Source organism: Phycodurus eques, chromosome 2, assembly GCF_024500275.1.
Source record: "Phycodurus eques isolate BA_2022a chromosome 2, UOR_Pequ_1.1, whole genome shotgun sequence".
NCBI classification, from domain to species: Eukaryota; Metazoa; Chordata; class Actinopteri; order Syngnathiformes; family Syngnathidae; genus Phycodurus; species Phycodurus eques.
Genome location: NC_084526.1, coordinates 5,118,351 through 5,133,473, shown reverse-complemented (window position 1 = coordinate 5,133,473; position 15,123 = coordinate 5,118,351). Strand labels below are relative to the sequence as shown.

The window sequence follows — 15,123 nt, the reverse complement described above, 5'->3', positions numbered from 1 at the left end:
TTGGACTCCACCAAGGCTGCCCTTTGTCACCGATTCTGTTCATAATTTTTATGGACAGAATTTCTAGGCGCAGTCGATGTGTAGAGGGGGTCTGGCTTGGTGGCCTCAATATTGCATTTGTGCTTTTTGCAGATGATGTGGTTCTGTTGGCTTTATCAGGCCGTGATCTCCAACTCTCACTGGAGCGGTTCGCAGCTGAGTGTGAAGCGGCTGGGATGAGAATCAGCACTTCTAAATCTGAGACCTTGGTTCTCAGTCGGAAAACAGGGGCGTGTCCTTTCCAGGTCGGGGATGAGATCCTGCCCCAAGTGGAGGAGTTCAAGTGTCTTGCGGTTTTGTTCACGAGTGAGGGAAGAATGGAACGGGAGATCAACAGGCGGATCGGTGCAGCGTCTACAGTAATGCGGACTTTGTATCGGTCTGTTGTGGTAAAGAAGGAGCTAAGCCAAAAAGCGAAGCTCTCAATTTACCGGTCGATCTTCGTTCCTACCCTACCCTAGATTCAGCACTTTTCCATGTTTTCTCCATGTGAGGATAATGGCTCTCCCTATGAGTCACTGGAATCCTCAAGATTTAGAAATGCCTTTTGTAACCCTTCCCAGATTTATGTCAATTACTTTAATTCTTGACTGTTGTGGAATTTCTTTGGATTGTGTCATTTTGTTGCAGCTTTTCTTAGATCCTTTCTCTGACTCGATTTTCTGACATATTATTTTTAAGTGATTTGTTGATGGAACACGTCTGTAGGTAATCAGGGTTGGGTGTGATCAGAGAAAATTAACCAAAAATTTTGATTATCCGCAGTGAATTCATGATTTAACAAGGGGGTAATTACTTTCTCACACAGAGCCAGGTAACTTTAAAAAAAAAAAAAAAATTGAACTTTAAAAACAGCCTTTTAATTTCATTTGTCTGATATTTATGTCTGTTTGATGATCTTCAAAATTAAAGTGGGGAAACTATGCAAAAATATAAGAATTTGAGAAGGGGGCCGATACTTTTTCATGGCACTGTCACCTGCTGCTTCACCATGTTTGTTTATGTTATGCGTTCCACCATTTGACCTGAACTTGTAGATCTGAGAGCCCTATGAGGTTTATATTCCTTTAACATTTATTTAATGTATTCAGGAACTAAAACCATTAAGTGATTTATCAATGAGAAGAAGAAGAGAGACCTTATCTCTGTAACTTCTCTGTTGATCTCTTGTCCACAGCATGAAATTGTTTTCAACACCCAACTGGCGTTATTGCAATTTATTTTTGTATTATGTGCATCGTTAGCCCGTGTGTCCGTGATGTTTCCTATCGTATGTTTGATGGGCTCTGTGCTTATTTCAAATACACGTGTCATTTTCTTTTTCTTTTTTATGGTTAATTTTCAAGTCAACTCCAACTGGTAATGACAATGTACAGTTTGAAGCCATGAAGAATATTTATGAATTTTATCAGCCAAAGTAAGTGGAGCCCCCTGCCAGCACACATCGCTCATTTCACAAGTTTGGGCTTGCAAGTCAAAGCAAAAAACCTCGGCCAATCAACGGCTCGTATCTCGAAAAACTCGTAAGTCAGATCCCTTGTAACTTGAGGTACCACTGTATATTGTATTTTTATACTGATCATTTTGCAGTGGTCTGTTAATTAATTGATTAATTAATTAATTAATCAATATGTTGTATATGTACAAGATATAAATGAAGTGAAAGAGAGACACTCACCTACTACAACTGGCAACACCCTCATAGCTTTCCTCTCCCTGCTGTTGATCTTGGCTCCTTTCTTGCTCTGTTGTTCTCGGCTGTCATTCACTGTGGGTATGGCGTTCTCTCTGTCATGAATGGGATAAGGAATCTCTTGTTTCATGTAGTCATCCATATCAAGCCGTGACTGAGCTAAGTCCCTTTCAATGATCCTGGGTAGAGTCATCGGCAAAGACCCGGGCATGGCGCCCACCAGCGGGGGGAGGGCGGTGGTGATGGCCACATGCTGCAGCTTCCTGCAAGCTTCAATGCTGCCGCGCAGTTTAGCCTTACGGGACACTTCCCAGTGCCGTAGGCCACGGAAGACTCCAAAGTATAGCAGGACCATGATGGGGCATGGAATAAAGAAGGAGCAGATGGAGGAATAAACTACGTAGTTATTGTCCTCAAGTTTGCACTTGCTGGGGTCACGGTCGGGTACATTGTTAATTCCAAAGAGAACAGGTGAGGCCACAGCTAGGGCGAGCAGCCAAGTGCCTAATAGCAGGATGAGTTGGCGATGGTCCACATGCTTGCGGTTATAATTTAGAGGAATGGCAACTGCAATGAATCTACAAAACAAAAGAAGAAATTGTAACTGTTAAAGTTGCACATGGGTGGTGACCAGTCCAGCATGTATCGCGCCTCTCGCAGAAGGCGTTCAAGGTGGGGTTTGAAGTCAACTGGGATACACTCTAGTTCACCCACGACCCTAATGAGGACAAGCATTATAGACATTGGATGGATGAATGGAAAATCCTGTCTATTTCTGTATCAACTATTTTCTAATGGCAACTGTTATTTTTTTTCTCCCTCAATTTCTAGAATGAATACTGTAACAACTACAAAAGTGTTCCATCCTATAGTTTGTGGCCTCTGCCTTTGAACTCAGCAAAGTGGAGGATATTAGACTGGTTATCAGCAGCAGGGCGCTTTCTCTGACAGAAAGAGAAATAATTTAATATTGAAGATTAAATTATTGATAGTGTTGTGGTCCACAGACTGTAGCTTCCTGTTAGACAAGAATGAAAGCTATAGTTTAATTCTTAGTCAATGTCCAAACAGAAAAGGACCTGCAATTCAAAACTGATGATTCTATAGTGTATCCTGTGTTCTAGACCTACGTCTAGCCTATGGCGTTTTTCCTCATGAGCAATGGAACCTATACTAGCTGCCAGACACTGGGTGAGCGGCAGGGTACACCCTGGACTAGTTGCCAGCCAATCACAATGCATACTAGCGACCAACAGTATTATATTCTGTTCTATTCTACCCAATCTCCCAACCTTGGTCAGCTTGTCCATGACCCAGAAAATGGATGGAAGTTTAGTTTGTTTTTTGTGGTGAATGTGTACTGGCCTTTTACCTCAGCTGCCATCTTTGAAAGCAAGATGATACTTAGTTGAAAACTGCACAAAGGACTGATGAGGACTTTTTTTTTTTTTACCAATATGAAAATATAATCTCTGAAGATTTAAAAAAATATATTATCATTATTTTTTTTAACCACTTGTAAGAAAAGTCGACTACTGCAGCAGGGGCCACCAAAGACTAATTATTCTCTGTTTCCAGCAACTTCAATGATTAATACTGTACTATATATAAAAAATGACTAATGTTCAGAGTATGCATGTGTCATTGTTCACTGCTTCAAGAGGTTTAAATTTAAGGGCGTTTTATTATTAATCATTCAAAAAAATTAATCAAAGAAATAAAAAGATACAGTATGAAGGATTGTCAAGTGTAACATGACTCCTAAAATCGAATTACAGACATAAAGCACAAGAAACTATCCTAAACGTTAAACAGATACAGTATATAATCAAATTCTCCAAAGCATTGATGACAGAGGTTTGCCAGCTAACATACTAAAATAACATATCCTTGTGTGCCCTGTGACTGAATGGCTGCAACTGGTAGTTCAGTGTATAATTTGTCATTCACCTGAAGTTCCCACAACCAAGGATAAGTGGCATATAAAATGGATGGAAACTAAGTTAGTCATATAGTTCTTGACATCAAGTTAGTTACTGTACAGTATATGGCAGTAACCAACGCAGCCCTATGGGGGGCACAAGTCAGTGCAAACTGTAGGCCGGTCCCAATCCCGGATAAATGCAGAGGGTTGTGTCAAGAAGGGCATCCGTCTTAAAATGTTGCCAAACAAATATGAGCGTTTATCCTAAGTATTGCATACCGGATCGGTCGTGGCCCGGGTTAACAATGTCCGCCACCGGCGCCGTCAACCTGCGGAGCGCCGTTGGAAATTCAGCTACTGTGGGTCAAAGTCAAAGAAGAAGAAGAGGTGGAAAGCGGGTTCTTTGGAAGAAAGAGAAGAGGAAAGCACAGAGCCTAGAACTGAATGTGGGGACTTTGAATGTTGGGACTATGACAGGAAAATCTCGGGAGTTGGTTGACATGATGATTAGGAGAAAGGTTGACATATTGTGTGTCCAGGAGACCAGGTGGAAAGGCAGTAAGGCTAGAAGTTTAGGGGCAGGGTTTAAAATATTTTACCATGGTGTAGATGGGAAGAGAAATTTTGTCTGGGTTATTTTAAAAGAAGAGTTGGCTAAGAATGTCTTGGAGGTGAAAAGAGTATCAGATCGAGTGATGAGGCTGAAATTTGAAATTGAGGGTGTTGTGTGTAATGTGATGAGTGGCTATGCCCAACAGGTAGGATGTGACCTAGAGATGAAAGAGAAATTCTGGAAGGAGCTAGACGAAGTGGTTCTAAGCGTCCCAGACAGAGAGAGAGAGTCGTAATTGGTGCAGATTGTAATGGACATGTTGGTGAAGGTAATAGGGGTGATGAAGAAGTGATGCGTTAGGACGGCATCCAGGAAAGGAACTTGGAGGGACAGATAGTGGTAGACTTTGCAACAAGGATGCAAATGGCTGTAGTGAACACTTTTTTAGGGTGACCTACAAGAGCGGCGGTAGAAGCACGCAGGTGGATTACATCTTGTGCAGACGATGTAATCTGAAGGAGGTTACCAATTGTAAGGTAGTGGTAGGGGAGAGTGTGGGTAGACAGCATAGGATAGTGGTGTGTAAAATGACTCTGGTGGTGGGGAGAAAACTTAGAAAGACAAAGGCAGAGCAGAGAACCATGTGGTGGAAGCTGAGACAGGACAAGTGTTGTGCAGCTTTTCGGGAAGAGGTGAGACAGGCTCTCGGTGGATGCAGGAGATAGGCTTACATGGAAAAGGATGACGTGCTGTGGTGACCCCTAACGGGACAAGCCTAAAGGAAAAGAAGAAGACGATATGGCAGTAACCCACGGGATCCAGTTTATGCCATTGTGATTAAAAAGGAATTGTTCTTTGTGGCGTTGGTAGTCAAGTTGTAATGCCCATTATCGGTACCCACAGGACTGGAGCTGTACAGTTTCACCCAGCAAGACTATTATTGTCACCATATACTGTACCTCAGTCAAATGTGGGTAGTAACGTGCTACATTTACTCTGTTACATTTACTCAAGTAACATTTTTGATAAACTGTACTAGTCAGAGTACTTCAAATGCATCGTATTTTTAACTTTACTTTTAGTACTCTGTTACAATGATCGACATGCCGTTCACTACTTTTATTTATACGTTCGTCCGCGTGTCTATTTTTAGACACCATTTTTTACTTCCGCATAGGGCACCCGTTGCGCCAATCCAACGTGATCACTTATGTCATTTCTCTCCAATTCACCAATCAGACGACACAAGGCAGTCACATGACCGCGCACGTAGCCTTCACGAGCCCATCAAAATGACTAATTTTGGGGGTGAAAAACAGCCGTGCAAGTGTGTTTACAGACTCCCAAAAGCAACAGCTTTGTCATGCAGCTCTTAAATTGTGACTGCCCAAACTTGGATATTGTTTGCAGATGTTTCTATTTTTGTTTTTGCAGTGGATATGGCAACAATAGCCCTACCATATTGTGTCGCACGCGCACATAATCACTAAATCTGGTCAGGAAACAGCTTCTTCATTAAGTAATTTAAGTGAATAAAGCAAATAATGTTTCTGTAAGGCCCAATGCATGTGTTGTTGGTTTTTGACCATTTAAAAATTGAAATGGTGGCAGGTGTGTGTCGACTTTTTTAAATTTTATTTGATATTCATGGTGCGATTGGCTGGCTACCAGTCCAGGGTGGACCCCGTCTCCTGCCCACAGTTAGCTGGGATATGCTCCAGCATGCCCGCGACCCTAGTAAGGATCAGCGGTACAGAAAAGGCATGGATGGATGGATGATATTCATACTCTAATTTAAAACAAAAACTAAATAATAATAAAATAAATAATAACAATAACTATTATAATAAATAATTACTCTTTACTTAAGTATTGTTTTCATTGAGTGCTTTCTTACTCTTACGTAAATATTTGGCCGACTACTTATTACTTTTACTTGAGTCATATTTTTCTAAAGTAACTGCTCTGACTTGAGTACAATAGTTGGCTACTGCACCCACCTCTGCTCATAGTCCAACATAGAGTGATTTGAGGTTATGAACAGTGAACTAGAGTGAAAGCCCTGTTTATCGCGGGTGATACTTTCCACACACAGACCAATAGATTTTAAAAGAAATGCTAAATAGAGAAACAATATAAACATGTTTTTAACCAAACGATACAGGACAACTTTGCTCACAGGAATATGTTCTCTGCTCAGTAGGGGACTTTCGCTTCTCTAAAAGGCATCCGGATGACCTATACCACAGCGTGTCATCCTTTTCCATGTAAGCCTATCTCCTGCATCCTCCTCTTCACCCCACCAACTTACCTGTCTTACCTCACTACATCCATCAACCTTCTCGTTGGTCTTCATCTAGGTCTCTGCCCCATACATGTCCTGTATTATTATAACATACTTCTCTGCCACTCCAGACTTCCGCATGCAGTACCATATTTCCTCTCCGGGTACTCTGTCATAGGCTTTCTCTAGATCGACAAAGACAAAATGTAGCGCCTTCTGACCTTCTCTGTACATCTCCATCAACACCCTCAAGGCAAATAATGCCTCTGTGATACTCTTTCTAAGCAATGAAACCAAGATGGCGCCTACCAGTGTGGTCGACTCGATAACGCGCTCTCTAGTATTGTTTTTGTTTTTGTGTTTTTCGTCCGTCTTTCGAGACCTTACACGACTCACTTACACAAGGGGAGACCTGCTAACCATCAAGGAGGCTACTCCGGACTTTCTGTCACCAACTTTCGCAAATCCGCTTAGTTTTTTCCCCAAGTTACTTACCGGGGCAGCGTCCGCGGTTTTCGGCGCATGGAGACGGAAATGGCGCCACAGAGGGAAGCGTGGCGGCATTCAGGTGAAACTCCGCAAGAGAGGACACAGATTGGCGTTCCCGTCGATCCACCTCGCGAATGTACGGTCCCTACCCAACAAAATGGACAAGCTTCATCGTCTGTTAAAGACCAGTAAAGACTTCGGCCGTACCGCCGCCATGTGCTTCACGGAGACCTGGCTTTGCAAAACAAAGGGCGGCGGGATATCAACGGAAAATGGTGTACGGACGTCACGGAGCTCAGCACACACTGCAGCCCGCATTTGGAGTCTCTGTTTTTGAACTGTAAGCCATTCTACTCGCCACGTGAGTTTGCATCATTCATCCTGGCTGGAGTCTACATTCCGCCTCAAGCTAACACGAACGCCGAACTAAAGCTCGCCGAACAAGTCAACAAAATTGAAGAAAAACACCCGGACTCAACCCTCATTATTCTCGGGGACTTCAGCAAAGCTAAACTCAACCACAAACTCCCTAAATACAAGCAGCACATCGACTGTTCTATCAGGGAAAATAACATTTTCGACCACTGCTACACTACGGTAAAAAACGCATGCCGTGCTATACCTCGTGCAGCCCTGGGCTCGTCTGATCACTGCTTAATTCACTTAATACCGACGTACTGGCAAGAACTAAAATGCGTGAAGCGTACAGTGAAAACAGTCAAAAAGTGGACCAATGAAGCCAAGATGGAACTTTAAAGCTGTTTAGACTGCACAGACTGGAGTGTCTTTGAAAATTCAGCTGGCAGCCTGGATGAATATACGGACACTGTCACATCCTATATCAGTTTCTGTGAAGATGTGTGTGTACCAACCAAATAATTTTGCACATTCAACAACAACAAGCCGTGGTTCACTGCTAAACTGAAGCAGCTTCGCCAACCTAAGGGGGATGCATATCTGAGCGGGGACAGGGCCCTGTATAATCGAGCTAGAAACCAGCTGACTAAAGAAATTAATATTGCAAAGAGGATCTATGCAGCAAAGTTGGAAAAACAGTTTAGCGTAAACGACTCTAAATCAGTCTGGCATGCATTCCAATCGCTGACTAATTACAAGCGACGATCCCCCCAAGCTGAGAACAATAGCACACTAGCCAACGACTTGAATACCGTCTACTGCAGATTTGAAAAGGACAGTTTCACACCCCACACCCACCCGGCCGCACCCCAGACCACAATCACACCTCTGACTTCTGCGTTAACCATCCATGAACAGGATGTGAGACGCATCTTCAAACAACAAAAGATTAACAAAGCGGCAGGCCCAGACCATGTGTCCCCATCCTGCCTCAAAGTCTGCGCGGACCAGCTCGCTGCAGTCTTCACACAGATATTCAATAGATCTCTGGAACTGTGCGAAGTACCATCCTGTTTCAAATGCTCCACCATCATTCCAGTCCCCAAGAAACCTGCAATCTCGGGTCTAAATGACGAGACCCGAGATTGCTTGTCGCTTTGACATCTGTGTTCATGAAGTCCTTTGAACGTCTCGCGCTGGACCACCTCAAGAGTGTCACAGGTCCCCTGCTGGACCCCCTGCAGTTTGCATACCAAGCGAACAGGTCTGCGTATGATGCAGTCAACATGGGACTGCACTTCATCCTAGAACAGCTCGACAGTGCAGGGACCTACGCGAGGATCCTGTTCGTGGACTTCAGATCAGCGTTCAACACCATCATCCCTGAACTCCTTTCATCCAAGCTTCTCCAGCACAGCGTCTCACCTGTCATCTGCCAGTGGATTTACAGCTTTCTGACGGGCAGGACACAGCAGGTCAGGCTGGGGGAGGCCACCTCATCCACACGCAGCATCAGCACTTGGGCGCCCCAAGGTTGAGTTGTCTCTCCGCTGCTCTTCTCTCTCTACACGAACGACTGCACCTCAGCGCACCAGACTGTCAAACTCCTGAAGTTTGCAGATGACACCACTGTCATCGGCCTCATCAAGGATGGTGACGAGTCTGCATATCGACAGGAAGCGGAGAAGCTGGAGCTGTGGTGTGGCCGACACAACCTGGAGCTGAACACGCTCAAGACCGTAGAAATGATCGTGGACTTCAGGAGGCATCCTTCGCCACAGCTGCCCCTCACGTTGTCCAGCTGCCTTGTGTCAACCATCGAGAACTTCAAGTTCCTGGGAATTACAGTCTCTCAGGACCTGATGTACTTCCTGCGGCTTCTGAGAAAGCACGGGCTGCCACCGGAGCTGCTGAGACAATTCTACACAGCGGTCATTGAATCAGTCCTGTGTTCTTCCATCAGAGTCTGGTTTGGTGCTGCTACAAAAAAGGACAAACTCCGACTGCAACGGACAATCAAAACTGCTGAAAGGATTGTCGGTACCCCCCTACCCACCATTGAGGACTTGCACGCTGCCAGAACTAAGACAAGAGCATGCAAAATCCTCTCGGACCCTCCGCACCCCGGTCACCAGCTCTTCCAGCTCCTTCCCTTAGGTAGGCGCTACCGATCAATGCAAACTAGAACTAGCAGACATTCCAACAGCTTCTTCCCTCTTGCGATCAACTTCTTAAACACCTAACCTACAATTCCATGACAACATGGTGGCAATTTTTTGACTTGAGTTTGTTGTCACATTTTTGTGGGGCCAATTACACATTATTCGTGCAGTCACTGGAGTTGTCTCGCCATGCTGCACTATTTGCATATACTGGCCACTCATGCCAGAGTAGCATCTGCTCCATTTGCGCACTGATTGAGGAGTATCTGCAACATTTGCACAGCCAACATTGTCCCAGATTATCGCACTACTCGTCACTGTAAACCGCATACACTCCTTGAAGTCTCGACGCCCTTTGCAAAATGGTCATTGCACCGGACTATTGTAATATTAGTCATTCGAAGTGCTCTCAGTGCAAGAGCACTCTGCATCTTTATGCACAATTGTCCAAAGAAAATAAATTAATAAATGTACCGGCATTACCAGATAAATAGCATCCCTTTACTGCTCAGTGACTGTTTTTTTTTGTCAATGTCTTTCTGTCTCCAAAGTGTTCTGTAAATTGACTGTCTGTTGTCGTAGTAGAGCGGCTCCAACTACCGGAGACAAATTCCTTGTGTGTTTTTGGACATAACTTGGCAAATAAAGATGATTCTGATTCTGATGAAACCATATTGTTGCTCGCAAATACTCACTTCTGGCCTCCACTACTCTTTCCCATAACTGCATTGTGTGGCTCATCAACTTTATTCCTCTATAGTTCCCACAGCTCTGCGTATCACTTTACCTCCATTCCTCAGGCATCTTCTCACCCGCTAGAATTCTGTTAAACAACCTGTTCAAAAACTCCACAGCCACCTCTCCTCGATGGTTCCATACCTCAAAAGGTATGTCATCAGGACCAACTGCCTTTCCATTTTGTATCCTCTTTAATGCCTTTCTAACTACCCCCTTACTCATCATTGATGCGGTGAGTGCTGAAATCAATACAACAATGAGCTGAATAAACCCATCCAGACTTTCAATATTGGCGACAATTACGCCGTAATTCCTGGTCCACCACACTTGCCTCTACTACTCTTCCTTCTCTGTCATTTTCCTTATTCATCAACTCCTCAAAGTATTCTTTCCATCTATCCAACACACTACTGGCACCAGTCAACACATTTCCATCTCTTTCCTGAATCACCATCTCTATCCTGAATCACCCTAACCTGCTGCATATCCTTCCCATCTCTATCCCTGAGATATCTCTGTCTGGCCAACCTGTATAGATCTTTTCTCCTTCTTTAGTGTCCAACCTGTCATACGTGTCATCATATGCCTCGTTTGGCCTTTGCCACCTCTATCTTCGTCCAATGTCGCATCTCCATGTATTCCTTTCTCCTCAGTCCTCTCAGTGTCCCACTTCTTAACTAACCTATTTCCTTGTATGACTTCCTGTACTTTAAGATTCCACCACCAAGTCTCCTTCTCCATTTTCCTACCAGAAGATACACCATGTACTCTCCTGCCTGTCTCTCTGATCACCTTGGCTGTAGTGGTCAAGTCTTCTGGAAGCTACGCCTGTCAACCAAGACCCTGTCTCACCTTTTCCCGAAAAGCTGCATAGCACTCTTCCTTTCTCAGCCTCCACCACATGGTTCGCTGCTCTGCTTTTGTCTTCTTAATCATCCTCCCCACCATCAGAGTCATTTTACACACCACCATCCTATGCTGTCTAGCCACTCTCTCCCCTACCAATACCTTTCCGTCAGTAGCCTCCTTCAGATTACATCGTCTGCACAAAATGTAATATACCTGCGTGCTTCTACCTCCACTCTTGTAGGTCATTCTATGTTCCTGCCTCTTCTGGAAGAAAGTGTTCACTACAGCCATTTCTATCCATTTTAGCAAAGTCTACTACCATCTGTCCCTCCAAGTTACTTTCCTGGATGCCGTACTTACCCATCACTTTTTCATCACCCCCATTTCCTTCACCCACATGTCCATTAATATCTGCACCAATCACGACTCTCTCTCTATCTGGGATGCTCAGAACTACATCCAACTTCTTCCAGAATTTCTCTTTCACCTCTAGGTCATTATAGATACCACCCTCAAATTCAAGTTTCAGCCTCATCACACCATCTGGCACTCTTTTCACCTCCAAGATATTCTTAGCTAACTCTTCCTTTAAAATCACCCCTACTCAATTTCTCTTCCCATCTACAACATAATAAAATAATTTGAACCCTGCCCCTAAACTTCTAGCCTTACTGCCTTTCCACCTGGTCTCCTGGACACACAATATATCAATCTTTCTCCTAATCTTTCTCCTAATCACAATTACAGAAATGTCAACCAACTCTCGGGAGTTGGTTGACATTTCTGTAATTGTCCCAACATTCAAAGTCCGTACATTCAGTTCTAGGCTTAGTGCTTTCCTCTTCTCTTTCTGCCGAAGAACCCGCTTTCCACCTCCTTTGTCTTCGACCCACAGTAGCTGAATCTCCACCAGCGCCCTGTAGGTTAACGGTGGCGGACCTATATTTCACTAACAATGTCTCTGTATGCATTTGCACAAGATTTCCAATAAAATCAATCCATTTTGGAGCAACTGGTAAATAACTAATTGCCCTGAGACCGCCCCTTTTACATCGGCAAAACCGATACGCCCCCATGTCGTGATGTGACGTCAGCAACAGAACTAGAGACGAAATTCGCAACATAGCTGGTGTGGACATAGGCAAGGCAAGGCAAATTTATTTATATAGCACATTTGATACACATGGTCCCTTAATGTGCATTTAAAAACTAAAAGAAAAAGACATTCAAAAAAGTACAGAAAAATAAAAGACAGCATATAAAAGATTATTATTTTTTTGAATAGAGATTCTCCAAAATGTTCAATCATATGCATGAGAAAAAAAAGTGGTTTTTAACCTGGACTTAAAAACATTCAGACTTGGGGCAGATTTCACTTCTGTTGGCTACTTATTCCATTTGCGTGCAGCATAACAGCGAAATGCGGCTTCACCATGGTTGCGTTGGATCTGACCTATCTGACCATTAGCAATTCTTTATGTACACCTCAGTTGGGACATTGTGTAATTCTGAACACGGCCACATCCCCATGTAAAAGAGGGTGTATACACTTGTGCAACCACCTTATCTCAATTATTTACTTTTACTTCCCCTGTCTAAAGTAAATATTTTAACTTGAGTTGAACAGCATAACTACAAACCTCAATTCCAATGAAGTTGGGACGTGGTGTAAAACTGAATAAAAACTGAATTTGCAAATCCTTTTCAACTTTTATTCAATAGAATACACTACAAAAACAAGATATTTAATGTTTAAACTGATGCTTTTTCTTCTTTTTGCAAATATTTATTCATGTTGAATGAAAGAATAAAGCTCGGATGTTTACCACTGCGTTACATCACATTTTCTTTTAATAACACAATAACATTTGGGAACTGAGGAATTGTTTAAATTTGGTAGGTGCAATTCTTTCCCATTCTTTCTATTCTTCAGTTGCTCAACAGTCCGGGGTCTTGGTTGGCATATTTTGTGCGTTTTCAATGGGAGACAGGTCTGGACTGCTGGCAGGCCAGTCTAGCACTCGAACTCTTATACTACAAAACCACGCTGCTGTAACGTGCAGAATGCGGCTTGGCATTGTCTCGTTGAAATAAGCAGGAACATCCCTGAAAAAAGACGGATGGCATATGCTGCATATGCTGCTCCAAAACCTGTGCCGTTCAGCATTAATGTTGCCTTCACAGATGTGCAAGTTACCCACTCCATGGGCACTCATAGATCATTTTACACTTGAAACTGTGTGAGTCCCAGGATGCACATGTCTGGAAACAATGAATCCCAACTCTGGAACAATGAGTCACTGCAACATCGTCACGGACAGTGTTGCCAGAGTTACCTTGAAAAAGTAACTTAGTTACTTTACTGGTTACTTGAGCTTAAAAGTAACTAAGTCACTTTGCTGATGACTTGATTTCAAAAGTAACTATCCATCCATCCATTTTCTGAGCCGCTTCTTCTCACTAGGGTCGCGGGCGTGCTGGAGCCTATCCCAGCTAGAATCGGGCAGGAGGTGGGGTACACCCTGCACTGGTTGCCAGCCAATCGCAGGACACATACATTCAAACAACCATTCACACTCACATTCACACCGACGGGCAATTTAGAGTTGTCAATTAACCTACCATGCATGTTTTTGGAATGTGGGAGGAAACCGGAGCGCCCGGAGAAAACCCACGCAGGCACGGGGAGAACATGCAAACTCCACACAGTCGGGGCCGGGGATTGAACCCGGGTCATCAGAACTGTGAGGCAGACGCTCTAACCAGTCGTTCACCGTGCCGCCCAAAAGTAACTAAGTTAGAAAACAGTAACTTAGTTACTTTCGGCAGCTGCCAAGTGGCAGGAATATCACTTATCCACAGTACCAAAAAAAAGCATTCACTTAACCGTGCCCATTACTTGTTAATGTACGCCACACAAGTTACAGAATGATGTCATCAACATGAAACAATAACTTAAATATTAGTGTAGTTGAAGCCACATTAAATCAGCAACTTAGTGCAGACTTGACATGCCAACACAATACAGTAAGTTCCTAAACGTAAACAAGCACACCATTCTCAGTACACTGGCGATTGTGGTCAATGAAAGCAACTGTGTGTGTGCGTATCTTTGTGTGTGCGTGTACGTAAACATGAAAGTGAGTAACACACACACACACACACACACACACACACACCATTGCTCCCACCACAGTAATTTTGATGCGAAGAGCGAGAAAACTTTTTTTCTTACTACATGACGTCAGCCGTGCAAGGGAGCAAGTTGAGAGTTCTCACTTTTCATTGTTAATATTATTTAAGTCCTTACCCTCCATGACCGACTGATGAACAATTAACTTTCAACTCTAAAGAACATTGAACATTGACATTGTAATGTAGAACTATAAATAAAGTATCTTAGATAAATTAACAATATGAATAAATCTGACTGAAGCGCTGTTCACAAAAATTGCACTTAAATATTAAACATTTGGCACCTAGCTATAGAGTCATTAACCCACTAAAATAAATAAATAAATGTCTTAAAGCCTGCCAAATTTGAATGAACTAAAAAACACCATGTATCTACTCAAAATCATTTGAGCTTTGTCACTGTTTTTAAATCAGATGCCATACATTTTAATATCACTGTTATTTTTTAGTCTTTGTTTTTATTTATTGTATAAATATTGTCATGTTGTGTACTATATAGTATAGGTTTTGCTGCCTGTATAATTTCTGCTGCCTCTTAGCATTTGAAAGAGAGATTTTATCACTATATAAGCTTTTACCTGGTTAAATATAGGATAAAATATAAAATAAGGCTACCCTTGAGCTGCTGGACTGTTATGTGAGACCTTCACCTTCCAATCAAATGATGCTGAAAATGGATTTTATGCAGTCAACTCCTGCCTGAATATTGATAACGTGTGCCGCTTTACACTTTCATGTGAATGCGTGTGTGTGTGTGTGTGTGTGTGTGTGAGCGTGTGTGTGTGTGTGTATGTTATGTGGGGAACACAGTCACACAACTTTGAGCGCTGACGTTCGGTC

General features: G+C 43.1%; 1 protein-coding gene across 1 annotated transcript in view; it reads right to left on the bottom strand.

Annotated features, from left to right (window-relative positions):
- Window positions 1–15,123, bottom strand: part of drd4b (dopamine receptor D4b) — a 59,012-nt gene that overhangs the window by 30,119 nt on the left and 13,770 nt on the right. Inside the window, exon 3 of the mRNA XM_061700695.1 lies at window positions 1,718–2,310. Within this exon, the coding sequence (XP_061556679.1) occupies window positions 1,718–2,310 (593 nt within the window). The remainder of the gene's footprint in view (window positions 1–1,717; window positions 2,311–15,123) is intronic.